Here is a 15,995-nt window from a genome sequence, read left to right on the forward strand (position 1 = left end):
AGTACAATGCCTGGCACAGACTGAATACTCAATAATTGCTAGTTGTACTTTTTTTTTGTAGCCATTGTTATTTTAACTACTTGTTTTCTGACAAATTTCTCCAAATCACTAAATTCATTTTTAAGAAACATGCTAACTTATATTGACGACTCTATTAGCATAGTGTAAATGTCCAAGAAGATGCTTTTTGTGTAAGGAAAGGCATCCACAAGAATATTATGCAAAGGATGCTCCTTAGGAGGTATGTAAGACTTTTTCCTCCCACAGGTAAGTCCCCTATACTCAATCTGGCCCATAACCTTCATCCTAAGCTTCATCTACTGAAATTGGGTTCCACATTGGTCTACACACAAGGATGTTTTCTTAAACAAAAAATACTTTATTTTTTCAACCTAGGAACCAGTTATAATTCAAATGTACACCTTTGCTATGAGCCCTGATAACTTTGCTGAACTTAGTATCTTTTAGTAGAAGCTGCTAAAGCCACCCACCCATAAAGCAACTGCAGCTGAAAGCACTTAAGGAGGGGCTTGGAATTAACTCTTATTCTCCCAATCCTACACCTACCTTTTGCCAATGCTAAGCGGACACCCAAACAGGTATCAGGTCTACAGGCATGAGTCCTTGAATCATATAACATCAACTACTTCAGCACTTCTCCCATCTCCAGTGACCTGAAGTACCCATTATATTATAGGCACTCAGTAAATGAGAACATGTTTGAAGAAGGGAGGCAGTGGTGGCTGGTAAATGTTTAACATCTGGCTCTCAGAGTAGGACAGCTGATTGACAGCATTTGCCAATATCTGTGGTGTAAATATTCTCACTATGGCGATTTAAACTACCAGTAGTTTAACAACTGTCTTTCAAAGTTCCTAAAAATTTAACAATCAGCTCTTCTGAGCCAGTATGAGCCAGCACCAGCACATCAATGGAGAGAGGGCCAGCAGGCAGCCTAGGAGGTAACCCTACAATATTCCTCCTTAGCAACTGGCCAGTTACCACTTTCTAAAGTAGAGGACTTGAACTATACCTCAGCAAGAGCCAAGGGCTCCTTTGAACCTACTTCCTTGGGCTGAATCCTGACCCTCACACCTGCTATCTACTCTCCAGGAGCCTGCTGTGTAAAATGATTCTCCTTAATGCCAAGAATGAACCAGCCTGACTTCCAGATTGGACAAATTCTCCAGATACCTCACTGCTGGCGTCCATCTGCTACACGGGAACCACCTGAGAACAATAAAATGCCTGAATTATACCCAAGCTTGCTAGGGCCCTCTTCCAATACTGGATCTTAAGACGATCCAGCTATCCTCTCTGGTAGTCTTTCCCGCCAAATCTCTAATTCTACATTAACTCAGGGAAAAGGTCTCTGTATCTTCTTTGGCCCTGTTTTCATTAGCTCTTGTTACTTAACAGCCCATACATCTTAAATCTGAACCCCTGATCACTTTCCTAGTCTCAACAGGCAACAAGCTTCAGAAGTTCAATATAATTATTATAATATATGACACTCTCTGGTTATAAGGAAGGTTTGGATGGGGCAAGAAGAGCCAGCTGGCCAACACCACTAGTAAATGTGCTTGTTGTAGATGTATAAAATCTTTTTTTTTTTAAAAGGAAGTAGCATTTTTAAAAATTTTATTTATTTATTTATGGCTGCGTTGGGTCTTTGTTGCTGTGTGCGGGCTTTCATTGCGGCGGCTTCTCTTGCCAGAGACCACAGGCCCTAGGCGCGTGGGCTTCAGTAGTTGTGGCTCACGGGCTCTAGAGCACAGGCTCAGTAGTTGTGGCGCACAGGCTTAGTTGCTCCGCGGCACGTGGGATCTTCCCGGACCAGGGCTTGAACCCGTGTCCCCTGCATTGGCAGGCGGATTCTTAACCACTGCGCCACCAGGGAAGCCCAGATGTATAAAATCTTTAGGTCATCTTACTTTACTAATAAACCTTCTCAAATACACTTAATATTATGCTGTTACAGCAAGATGATTAGGGCAAAAGAATACCAAAACAATAAACTTCATTTTCTAAGGTTTTTCTTTTTTTACCTGAACAGCTGCATTGACATGGAAAGCATACCTATGGGCTATTAATATGAAAAAAACACTTTGCTTCCTAATCACTGGAAATTGTTAAGCATTTCAATAGCCCAGAAAGAGCCCCTGTTTCATTCAGTTCCTGAAAAAAAATTCAGAGGCACAGTAAGAACACCAAGGCTAAAAATCCTGTTACATTTCAAACATTTACTTAAACATAATTCAGCTGTGGGACGTGAACTTTACATATTTACATATTCTGTAGAGAAAAGAAGTCTTGTCTGGTCTGCCAGCTGTTTTCTGCTTGATCAATATTCAAAGTTTGGGACTAAAACTTAGTAAGTAGTAGTAGTGATTAGCACCCCAGTAAATCTGAAGGCTCTTACCTGTACATTTGTAATCAGAGGCCACCCCTTTAAGCACAGCATCGAAAATGGATATTTCCACTCGCTGCTTTCTGTGGTGACAACTCAGAAGCAAAGAAGGCTGGGACACAATAAAGTACAAAAAAGGTTCTAGCTGCAGGTCACCAGTTCCTCTTCGTCCAGGTTGCCGAACGATAGTTATGCCAAGCGCTTGTCTAGCAGATGACCTTGTGGATGCATGCAGACTTTCCAGAGAGATGACCCCTATTTTTTTCCCTGAAGGAAAAGATATGTTGCTGCTTAAGAGATCTTCTGCTGTAACCATGGAAATACATGCCTGGCTGGGCTTAGCGACGTCTGAATCAACTTCTGGGAGATTTAATGAACTCTTGCCTGTTTTTTCATTATCCTTTTGTTCTTGCGATTTTGATTTGGGCAAGGCCATACAAGAATAGGTCATTAGCGAGATTCTACTTGCAGTAATAAATATGTCAAAAGGAATAAAATTTAGATTTTTTACAATTGATGACTGGCGTGAAGGACGGGCAATGCGATGCTGACTGGTACCACTGTGCTGCTCTATTTGTACGATTCTGATTTTAACACTGTCACTGCCAATTCCACTATCCTGAGCACCACTGTACCGAGATGAGGTATCAGCCATGGTTCCATCATATGTATCCATTTTTTTCTGTTCTTGCTTAGAGATCTGTAAGGAAAAATAATAAAATATTTTAAACTAGTTATAGTCCAAGTGTTACTACATAAATGTTATAGAAACATGTTAAAAATGGGTCTAGTATAACTGAGAGTAAGCATAAAAACAAACTAGGCGCTCTTTCAAAAAATGATTCAGGGCTTCCCTGGTGGCGCAGTGGTTGAGAATCTGCCTGCCAATGCAGGGGACACGGGTTCGAGCCCCGGTCTGGGAAGATCCCATATGCCGCGGAGCAACTAGGCCCGTGAGCCACAATTACTGAGCCTGCGCGTCTGGAGCCTGTGCTCCGCAACAAGAGAGGCCGCGATAATGAGAGGCCCGCGTACCGCGATGAAGAGTGGCCCCCACTTGCCGCAACTAGAGAAAGCCCTCGCACAGAAACGAAGACCCAATACACCCATAAATAATAAATAAATAAATTAAAAAAAAAAAAGTAGAGGAATTTAAACAAAAAAACTCCTAAAGAAACTCAACATTTAAAAAAAAAAAGATTCATATTAAAATGCCAAGACAATACTTAGGATAAACATCAAATGTGCATTTCTATCATTAAAATATATTTTTCAGAGGAATTCCCTGGCGGTCCAGTGGTTAGGGCTCTGCGCTTTCACTGCAGAGGGCGTGGATTCAATCCCTGGTCGGGGAACTAAGATCCCCACAAGCCAAAAGAAAAAAAAAAATTAAATTAAATGTACCTTTTGGTGTCAGACTTTACTTTCTTTGCCTTTTAAAGAGTTACATTTGTTAGTATTCTTTACCGTGATCTTCCAAGTAGTATAATAAACTGTTTCCAAATCATGATTACTATTGGTTGAAATTATATTTTAGGCAGGAGTAGTTTATATTGTTTACCCTGTCGTTATAAAACTGATTTATAGGATTTTGGATAGTAAAAGAGGGAAAAGTCAGTAGTCCTAAATTATGAAGGACAAAGAAAACTAAATGTGTGTCATTCAAAATGATGTTTATTTTCCTTTACTACAACAGGACTTGAAACAAGGGTAAGTGTAAGCGATCAAGCAAAATGTAAGTAATTAAAACCACTGAAGGTGGATTTTCCCTCTGTGCACTGAATGTATCCATGATTTCTCAAAATTTTCCACCAATTGCCTACATAGAGAACAAAGACCAACTTGGTGGTAGCAGCAGTTATGACTACTTTGGCAGCACAACAGCAAGACCTCCAGTTTGATTCTTTGGTTCCCTTTTTTTAGTCTCCCAACCATTAGTTTGTGATACGCTATTTGAGACCTAGATATTTCACTTGCTTTTTCACTGAAGTCATTCAGATTCATTAAAGAAATCATGGAACATCTGAGAGAAAAACAAAATCCTCCCGACCCCCATTTTATTACCAAACATAGCCAGTGGCAGTCTTTCAGTGTATTTCCTTTCGTCTTTTTTCCTACCTGTGCATAGGTTCCCCCCACCCCCACCCCTTTATGGTTATAATAATACTGTAGAGACAAATTTGTAACCCTTTTTTTTTTTTCTTCTCTGCGTTGGGTCTTCGTTGCTACATACGGGCTTTCTCTAGTTGGGGCGAGCAGGGCTACTCTTTGTTGTGGTGCATGGATTTCTCATTGCGGTGGCTTCTCTCGTTGCAGAGCACGGGCTCCAAGCACGCGGGCTTCAGTAGTTGTGGCGCGTGGGCTCAGCAGTTGTGGCTCACGGGCTCTAGAGCGCAGGCTCAGTAGTTGTGGCACACGGGCTTAGCTGCTCCGCAGCATGTGGGATCTTCCTGGACCAGGGATCAAACCTGTGTCCCCTGGATTGGCAGGTGGATTCTTAAACACTGGGCCACAAGGGAAGTCCCTGCAACCCAATTTTTTTACATGCTAATATACTCTTCATAAATGCCATTTTAAAAAGCTGCATAATATTTCATTTAGCGTTAGGAATAATTTGTTCAACTATTCCCATATAATTGGAGTTTCAGGTATTCAACTTTTGCCAACAAACATCTATGACAAACATCTAATAAGATTTTCTTAAGAGGATCTTAGAAGTGGAATTACTAGGTAAATGGTATGAAAAAGTTTAAGGTTGTCAAATATTGCCAGCACCTTTCCAAAAAGGGTGCACTGAACTATATTACGATCAGCAGTGGGAAAATATTCCCAAAGTACTGGGTATTGCTTCTCATTTTTTAGCCTATTCCTTAATTTGGTGAATATAGTATCATTTTTCTACCTGCTACAAATTATTATAAGTTGCTTGTGAAAATGTTAAAGGACAGTTAAATAATTCAAGACAATGATGTTATAGTCATTAAAATTTTTCAAATAATATTTTTTGTTAATTTATTTTAAAGTTGTTGAGGAAGGCACATTGTTGTTAGAAAAATCCAGCCTCAGGTATTTGAAACAAAAACAGCTAATCCCCGTTCTCTGAAGACACCACGTTCTTTTAAACCATTCTAGGTATACCATGCTGTTTCCCTTCCTGGAGCCCCCTTCTGAGCTCGCTGTTGCTGGCAAACATTTAGCTATCCATGAAGACTCAGAACAATGACACCTGTCTGAGAGTTTTGCTTTCAACTCTTTTCCTGCTTGGTGATCCTAATAGTTAACTCATACTTCTATTTTAGGATTTGTTATTTTCTACTAAAATGTTCTGTGGCGGCAGTATCAGATAGTATTAAAACAATCTAAAGACTTTGGAGTCAGAGAGAAGTAGGGTCAAGTGTGACACCTGCTAATTGTACGTTATTGGACAAATTACAATCCACTCTAAGGCTACATAATCTCATCTGTAAAATGTCAGTAATAAATCCGACCTCAAGGGGTTAGTACGAGGATTCAATGAGCTAATGTACCTAAAGAGGTCAGCACACTGCCTGGCATATAGTAAATGCCTGATAATGGGCAGCTGTTGTGTGTCTGTCTCTTTTACCAGGTGAAGGACTGCTGGAGGGATTGGGCCATATCATTTTGCTTCTGTCTATCACCAAGGAATAGTGCAGTGCCTAGCACACTGAAGAGAGGATCCATAAATGTTTGATGAGATGTTAGTTTCTGATACAATATTAAATGAAAAAATTGCTCTGCAGACTAGAAGTACATAATTGTTAATATGTAAATATATGTGTATACTGTACCCTTTAAGGTCTGTCTAGACATATTCATGAGCTCTTTCCTTATCTGCATCCTCCACGTTTTGCGCTGATCACACTTGAAGACATCCTCTGTCTCTGCTAGATGCTCATCCTCACACTGGGGACATTAATACTCAACCCACAAAATTGTTGCATCATTAAATGTGTTAATGTACTGACCACACGTAGTAGGCACGCAATAAAGGGTAAGTTAAAAAAAGAAGTCATCTTCTTCGTGAAGACTTTCTCAACCTTTCCACATGGTGCTAGTCTTTTCAGCTTCTATGCTTTTATAACAAACTAATGTTATTATAGCACTTTTCAAATACTGGTCTGTCTCAAAGATTGTGAGCAATTGAAGATAAAAAATAAGATAACACTGAGTATGTTTATTATTTGCTAAACATTGTTAGCACATTACATACATTTTCTTTACTAAGTGTTACAACCCTTTAAAGGGGGTACTGTTATCCCCATTTTACAGCTGAGGAAACTGAGGCTTAAAGAGATTAATCCCAAGGTCAGACTATGGGTAGGAGAGAATGCCATCAGTACTCGTAGCACACACCACATTGCCTGTCACATAGTAAAGCTCAATAACTGTGTGCTGGCCAAACAAATGAACGTATTTAATTTTAAAATTCAGTAAAATAAAAATAAGGCAATTATCAAAAGGACAATTTAATTGGAAAAGTTTTAGTTATCTATTATAAAAATTTCAAATATACCTCCAAATCCACTACCAGCTAGGAATTCTCAAATAATATGTGAAAAGATAATAAAATCAGGTACATAAGTAATCTAGGATTTACTGCCCACATTTTGAAGCATTACAAACCAAATATCTGTGTACAGCATAACTAAAAAAATCCTTCAGGTTGAGTTGCACAAGAAACTCAAATCAGGAACTCAACTATCTTTATTCTCTCAATCAGGAAAGGCAACTACAATTAACTATATGAGACTATACCTTCTATGCACAGAGCATTACATTGTCTTTTTCTGATTTACAGATTTGTATTTAAAAATCTAGCCTCTCTTTCTTTAAAGTGTTCCCCATCAGTGTTAATACGACAAAACAAACCACCTGTAGGTAAAGATAAAGAAATGCCGTGTCCAGCACTATTACCTGTTGAGACTGTCACATTAGACTCTAGTGAATGTCAAGGAGCACAATCTTGCGATATAAATAACCAGCAGGGGCAGGATGGCAGCTATCAGCTCGGGTCACATGGGTTACTGAACAGAAGTCAGATGGTAACTAATTCTACTCACTACTGAGCAGAATGGAATTTGAACCAATGACCCAGAGATGAAAGACTCTAACTCTTATGGGGGGGGGGGGGAGTACAACTTTCCCAGTATTAGACGACTAAATTCTTAAAAATCGGTTAAAAGTCAAGACTTCCTCCAGTTTTCTAAGTTTCCGCACTATTTGTAGAACTGAAATAAATAATCTGGTGATTTTGAGACATATTTAAAAATCCATTGGCTTGTCACCAGTCCACTGCAGATTTATCTATTATATTGAAGAGTATCTGGCCTATCAAGAAGGTTTTATAACTAATTATGTGTGCTAAGCCCTAAACTTGGGCATCAATTTACTATTCCTTTGTGGAAAAAGAAAAGTTCACAGTGTAATAACTCTGAAAATAACTTTTCCTTTATTATTGTCCAAGGGGACTAATAATTTAAGTTGTCAAAAATAGCAATATCTGCTTGCTGTTAGTGAATGCAGCAGAAACATGTATCTCTGGGCAGTGCTATTACATCAGCTCTCCCACTCTTTACCTAACTCATTTAAAATGAACAATAAAAGTTTTCTTTAATTAGCTACTGGTGTGCATTAACATGATCATGATTAAACCATAAAAACCAACTGTACATTACTCTGGTCCCCTCTTCCATATGTTTTGAATTATTCTGTTTGAAAATGTACTTTGCGTCCCTTTTAAAAGTTCGACCTTCTGCTTTCAGAGAATTAAATGCATATTACTGCAGCGAAGAAGATAATGTTTCAGACCTCCAGGCATATATTAAACACACTGGCAGCACTTGAGACAAAATGCTTTACTTATTAGATACTTCCTATTCTAAACAGTGTCATCAAAGGCTAAAAACAAAATCCATATAAAAGCTGCACAATGCTTCCACACAGAACCTGTGCCAAAATCCCTGTACTTTCCAACTAATGAGGAAAGGATGTGTACTCTTAACATATGAATGTAAGATTTTCCAAGCATTCACTTTAGGAAACTGGGCTATTGATTCCATATGGGTTATGTTAAATGAAACTGTATTGGTAAAATAACCTTTAAGATATCTGGCATGATAACTATAATTAAACAATATTCAAAAGACTAAAACAAAAGGGAATTTGGTTCCACAATGGCTAATTAAAATAAAATGAAAAAACACAGCATGCCATCTATCAAGATAAATTGTTATTGTTTAAGAACTATTTAAATACTGTTAAAATATACTTTCAGATAAAATCTGAAAAAGCTGGAAAAATATTTGTGGCTTAAAAATGGATAGTTTGGTGAAGAAAAAAATATAGGACTCTGAAATTTTATGCAGAGATAACAGCTTTAAAGCCTTGAGCACAACCAGATGGTACTTAAATCACAGGAATTCTACAGTTTCACTATCAATGGGTTTCAATACGAGAAGGTTTTCAATAGCTAGGAAAACATGTCAAGTTGATAGTTTACTTCTTAGATCATTTCAGCGCATTTCCCCATCCTTTCACAGCTATATGTGGTACAGATAGCCACCACGGAAAGGGTGCTGAAAGCTGGACCAGTAGCTAGGGGAGCTAATGCCTCCTTTTAATGCACTGAGATAGGTAAGTGTACTAGCTCACCTTGGAGTCTGGTAAGAGCCATAGTACCTCAGGAGTAGTGGCTACAATCACACGTTATGTGACAATACCAAAGAATGCATTAAAATAATTTCAAATGACATTAATTAGATGTTCTGCAGTAGAACTCTGGAGTGGAGAAAGATAAGCTTGATTGATTGAAACTTCTTGTTTGGCCATATCAACATTTTTACGAGCACATTCAAAAGTTAGCCATATTAATAAATATGCTGCAAGTAAATGGATATTAAAAAATTTAAAGAAAAGTATGTGCAAACCAACCTCGAGAATTAACAAAGACTAAAACATATAATTTTTGCTTTGACGGCTGACAAAAATGGCAATTCAGCACCTATTCCAATATTTTAATTCACATTATTTCTTTTAATTTGTATTTTTAAGGAATCTTTATACACCAGACATAAACATATCTACATATTTTCCCACCTTCTCATCAAAATTATGGTTATATAACAGCAGCAGTTATACTTTAACCTTGATCAAAATATCTTTTGCCAGTCATGAGCTCACTTTTCACATCTTACAAATGATGATAAAGTCAAGTGCGAAACCACAAAATCAAAGTGACAATCACATCTGTATATCACTGTGACATTTATTCTAATTTTGCTGCCCTTGCTAAAATGTAGTCGTATATTCAAAAAAGTAAACAACGCTATCTTACAAAATCAAATATAAAAAAAAAAAAGTTGGTTACAGTGTTTTAATGGTTTCACATACTGGAATTACAAAGGAGAATTTTTAAAAACTTTAAAAAGTTATGTGCCTCATTGCCTAAATATTTTCAAATATACTCTTCCAGCTCTATCTTGAAAAAGTTTGGTTTTGGGGATAGGGTAGGGTGGTGCTCCTGGGAAAGGTTGTTGCATGCCTTTAACACAGAGATAGTCTACACTGGAAGCTTTAGATAAATAGCAAATTGTTGTACCAATCAGAGATACTTCATTTCACCTTGCTTAATTTAGTCAAGTGAACAATAAAAGTGTATTTTTAAGTCTCAAATTTTCAGTGATGTCAGCATTACACTTCATGAACTTTTATCATTTTATAGGCAAACTACCACTGCAACTCAGTGATGTGCCAGATAAAATTTATCTAAGCACATTAAATTAAAAAAAACGTTATAAAGAATAAATTGACTTTGATATGAAATGCCTCCTTCAGTGTTACCAATCCATGTTATTTTTTTACTTAAAAAACAAACTTGAACAAGTACTGTATGTACTTGGGTACTACAGAGTGCTAGAAAACAAGGGCTTTTTATATTTTATTTCTCTGAGTCAAATGTTATACAAGAGCCCACATGATATAATTGTTCCCAGTTGGATGGCAGAAAGTTTTCACAATACTGCAGTAATTATGCAAAAGAGCAGAACTAATGATACCCATCACTGCTTAACAGATAGAATGGTAAAGAGTACTATAGTTTCAAGTTTTCCCTTTCATGAAGTTACTTTTCCGGCTCTTTGAAGTTACAGTATGAGGCCACTCCTGCCTGTTAAGTACCAGTTGAAATATTCACATTTCAAGACCAGTGCTAACTGCAATAAAAAAAGCACGGAGATAGTTCAAGCAAGGTTGTGTTTTACTGTAGTTGTATTCGGTCTATTGTCTTAATTTAAGTTGTAAATTATGAAAAGGGACCAATTCTAGTGCTAAACTGACTATAATACCTAGATCTTTATCAGTGTCTGTTTCAATATGATAAACCAAACAACCAAAAAAAAAAAAAAAGTATACACACCAACCTATCCATACAAATTCAAATCCTACTTATTGAGATTTTATCAGCAGAGCTGACCCTGAAGACTTTTGTACCTGTCTGTCCTGTCAAACATATATGATTTCACAGCATAAGCTTATTTTCAGGGGCTTTTAAATTCATGAAAAAAAAAAATTAGTTCCAGGCAAGACTGCACATACAAAGTCTTAACTCAGAAACAGTTCTGATTCTCTCTCTCTCTCTTTCTCTATGTCTCTCACATATAAAATTGGAATAGGTTGGCCATTTGTGTTCAAGGAGACTAGATCTAACTGATTTATACTAACTCCGTAGTTTAAGTTTGACTTGTTTGCTTTTCATAATGAATTCAGTTTTTAAAAAATAAATATTGACACATTCTGGGAACCCGGATCTTAATCAAAGTAGTTGCCTGTACATCTTAGAAACAACAACCTGCTTTGAAATGGCCATGATGTTAATTCTTAAAAAGTGGCTACTATGTGTACAAGGTAACAGCTCTTCATACTGATGAAATCCAAGGTTCATTCCACTGATGTCAATGTGGAAACCATTTTGTCCCATGGCTGCTTAAAGAGTTTCAATAGGATTAAATCAGCTGCAAGTCCTCATTATATCAGGGTTTACAATTGTGTCTGAGTTGGAGTCTGTTTCTCATAGAATTTTACTTACAGACTGACTTAGATTGGCTCCTTAGAGCTAGCCTGATTTTACTAGAAACAACTGTATCACATCAGCCACTCTCATAAACTTGCAGTAAGATTGAATCAGCCCTGACCCTGAAGCAGATGAAAGTTTACCCAGCCTATACATTCTCTGTAAGAGTCACAGAAAAGTTTGCATTTAGTTTCTGCAGCACTGCAGAAGTAGAATATGCTTATTAACTATTCCAGTTGGCCTTTGCCTTGCAATTATGAACCTGATTTTTCTGATAAGAAAACTAGAGTTGAACTTGGAGAAATTTCTATCGATAAAAAACCGTACGAATCCTTGATTATTTTATCCCTCAAATCACATATGCTCTTTTAAAGAAACTATGCAGAGTTTATGGAAATGAAGCAAAAGCATACGTTAAAAAATTTCCCCTAATATTCAGCACAAGTTGAAAAATAATGAAAATGGTTTAAGTATATCCATAATTAACTTTAACCAGTAGCTGATTTTCACTGTCAAACAGAATATAGTTAACAAAAATATTAAGATGATTTTCATTATTATATATTCTATTTACTAAATCTAAACAAACCTGGTTCAGTTAACTGTAGATTTTCTTCAAAGTGAACCTGAATATCAGTATTCTCTACACTGTATCTGATTTTATTGAAGTACATCAAGACATTATAGAATACAGGGTCATTTACAAACTTTTATTGGCTCCCCTTTAACCTCATGATGGCAGATTAAATCCAAATTGAACTAAAGCTATATATTGATTCTCTGTGTGTCATATGTTATCAATACCTTAATGATGCAACAGACTTGAAATGCGAAATAGTCAAGATGTTAGAGAGAAACATTTGCTTATGCCCTGCGGCCATTTCTTCTTTTCTATTAGAACAACTTTGTTCTTCTCTGCTACTCCATAAAAATCATCACTAGGTCAAAATGGCCTTCCACACAGACTGCTTTGATCATATTAACCTCTCCCTTCAATCCTTAGAAATTTGAAGTATTCTCTAAATCAGGTTAAGTATTCCTAACTTTAGCTCTGGTGAGCTAGCCCCACAACATTTGTAAATTTTCATATGTTGATATATCCCAAGTAATTCTTGCAGTTCTAAGAAAGAAACTTTCTGTACATTAATGAAGGTAATCCAACCTATACCTTAAGGATATTCCCAGTCATGTGGGACTACTTGAATAAAAGTTTAAAAGTTAGAAGGAAAATGTACATTACTCCCTCCCAAATATCAAGCATCATCTCTACAAACATTAAAGTAGTAACCAAGTCTGGGAAGAACTTACATCTCTCTAAACCAGTTAAGGAATAAAGTTTCTATTTTAAAAAAAAAAATATTATAGTTAACACTTGAACAAATTTAAACTGTGTGGGTCCTCCTATATGCGAATATTTTTCAATAGTAAATACTACAGTACTATGTGGTCTGTAGTTTGTTGAACCCACAGATGCAAAGGAACCTCGAATACAGAGGGCCGACTGTAAGTTATACACAGATTAACCCCTGCATTGTTCAAGGGTCAACAGTATTTTTAAGGTAACATTATTCAGTCAAGTATGGTTAATGTTTAGACTTTAGGTATAATAATTTTATTGGGATAAAATATTTCTTGAGTTTCTTAAACACGAGCCAATGTCAAAATTACTGATCAAGATGTGGAATGACAATTTTATTTCACATTATTCATTCACTTAACAAATTCTTATTGAACAACTCCTATGCTCTAGGCACTGGCTGGGGATATAGCCGAAACAAAGTCCTTAACTTCATGGAGTTTACATTCTAGTGGGGAAGTCAGGTAATAAAATTTTATATGATACACACACACACACACACACACACACACACACACTCACAACCCGTATTTGCTGACAAATTGGATGTTGGGTATTATGAGAGAAAGGCAGGAGTCCAAAATGATTTGAGTTTTTTGGCCAGATCAACTACAAGAATTCAGAAAGATGATTTTCCAGGCTATGCAGGCAGCTTCCCAATCAGTCTCTGTGTTATGATTTAACAATGATTTCACAATCTGCCTTTCCAACCTTAGCCTGTTTTCCCAAGAATCATAAATGACCAGAGTGATTGTCACATAGGGAGATGATGACACACCACCATACCCCATTTTAAAAGACTCTCTGGTTCAATTACAATGTCTTCCTAGTTCCTCCAGCAAGCCAAATCCCCAATCAGCTAAGAGCCGTTCAAGGAAGGGCTATCATTAGAGATGGTTTTTTGGAGTTGGGCTTAGGCCTCATTCTAGACAAATACTTGGAGAAGAGGGAAATGGGGCCGACGCATGGAGTCATATCACATCCTCAGAAAATCAAATGAATGAGACATAGAATATTTCTTGGGAGGATTTTGGCCCTGGAACAGCTGGGATTGAACGAATATTGTGAGCTGAGTTGCAGAAGGGGAAAAGGAGAGAGGACTGGGCTCTTACAAGACCCCTATATTTGTAGTTGCTACTGAGCATTTCTACTCAGATATCCGATTATTAATATCACACACCTGAAAGATCACCATAACATTTAAAAACACCTTTTCCCCAAAAATATCACCTCTATACCTTAACTTTTTATTTATTTGTTCCTTCTCAAGAGGCTCAAATATTGAGTACTCCTTCCTGGCCCCACCAAAGACTGCTGGTCATTCCTTCATTTCATTAATTATCCTTGCTGTGCCCTTTGTATTTTCTATTTTCACTGACCCTTCCCATTCTACACTGGCTAATTACTAGAGTTCCTTAATTCATTTCTTGCACTGGTCTCTCCCTTTCCTAAAGTATTCCACATAGCCCTGACAGATAACAAAACACTTTCAATATATACTTAAGAACATTTGTCCCACTAGAATATAAGGTCCATGAAAACAGAGACTTTTTATGTGTTTATTTTACTACTTTATCACCAGTGCTTGATACATGGTAAGCATTCAATAAATGTCCATCAACAGAGGAATAGATAAAGATGTCATACATATATATATATAATGGAATATTACTCAGCCATAAAAAAGAATAATGCCATTTGCAGCAACATGGATAGACCTAGAGACTGTCATACTGAGTGAAGTCAGACACAGAAAGACAAATATCATCTGATATTGCTTATATGTGGAATCTAAAAAAAAAAAGGGTATAAATGAACTTATTTACAAAACAGAAGTAGAGTCACGGATGTAGAAAACAAACTTACAGTAACCAGGGGATAAGAGGGGAGAGGGATAAATTGGGAGATTGGGACTGACATATACACACTACTATATGTAAAATAGAAAACTAATAAGAACCTGCATAGGGAACTCTACTCAATACTCTGAATGGCCTATATGGGAAAAGAATCTAAAAAAAAAAAAAAAAACAGTGGCTATATGTATAACTGATTCACTTTGCTGTACACCTGAAACTAACACAACACTGTAAATCAACTATACTCCAATAAAAAGTTTAAAAAATATTTTTACTGAATAAATTAAGGGAGGAACAAATGAACTGAATCATTTGCAAGGTGCTCATTTAGGTCCCTGCGTGGGGGAGTAGATATAAAAATCAGTTAAACTTGGACCCTGCCTTCTAGGTTACAGATACTTAATAAAGATGCTGTTAGGACACATTTGAACCAAGACTGAAAGAAGCAAGACTTGTTGAAATGGCAGTAAGGACACTGAGGCTGAGGGAACCACATAAACGAAAAAGGGACAAAAGACAAAACAGGGCACGGATAAGTGTACAGAAAAGGAAATGTCCCATTTTGCTCAACCTGAAGATGTATTAATGAGAATAGTGAAAAATTAGGTTGGATAAAGCAAGATTCTAGGTGGCAGGTTAACAAACCTGGACTCTTAGTTTTATGCCAGTCTTCCTCAAAGCAGAGCCACCTGATCACCTGAGTCAGAATCACCTAGGGTTTTAACAGAGATTCTCAGGCCCCACGCCAGAGGTATCCTACCTGAAGGTGAGAGGTGACCTGCACTTTTAATAAAATCCCAGTAATTTATGCACACTAACAACTGAGAAACTGCTGTAGATAATGCAAAATGAAGAACTTTCTAAGCAAATAAGTGACAAAAGGATGCTTGAGAAAAATTAATGTCATCAAAATGTGCAGTGGGAGTAGGAGATTGGAGAGCAGAGAGATTGCAGGTAGTACCACCAGTTAGAAAGCAATTGACCAGATGATGATGATGGGGATGCGAAAGAAAGTATAATGTATTAAGTAGTGGGCCTCAGGAGACCAGTGACAGAAATCTTATTTATCACTCCAGCTCAGAATCTGGTCATGGCAGACCACTGCATACTGAATAATTTAACCAATATTCTAAGACCTCCTCTCTAACCCACCGTCATTACTCCTCTATTCAAATTCTCCATTCTGGAACTTCACATTCACCCACCCCCTGCCTCCACATCTTCATTCATGCCAGCCTGGAATGCCCTCTTTCTTAAGGGTCCATTACTTCTATGAGGCCT

At 37.2% G+C, this 15,995-nt stretch overlaps 1 protein-coding gene across 11 annotated transcripts in view; it reads right to left on the reverse strand.

Annotated features, from left to right (window-relative positions):
* Nucleotides 1-15,995, reverse strand: part of VPS13B (vacuolar protein sorting 13 homolog B) — a 765,850-nt gene that overhangs the window by 232,034 nt on the left and 517,821 nt on the right. For all 11 annotated transcript variants that reach the window (XM_082364176.1, XM_082364168.1, XM_082364180.1 and 8 more), the window contains one exon: nucleotides 2,423-3,110. In XM_082364176.1, the coding sequence (XP_082220302.1) occupies nucleotides 2,423-3,110 (688 nt within the window). The remainder of the gene's footprint in view (nucleotides 1-2,422; nucleotides 3,111-15,995) is intronic.

Source organism: Balaenoptera borealis (assembly GCF_965194805.1).
Source record: "Balaenoptera borealis genome assembly, chromosome: 17".
NCBI classification, from domain to species: Eukaryota; Metazoa; Chordata; class Mammalia; order Artiodactyla; family Balaenopteridae; genus Balaenoptera; species Balaenoptera borealis.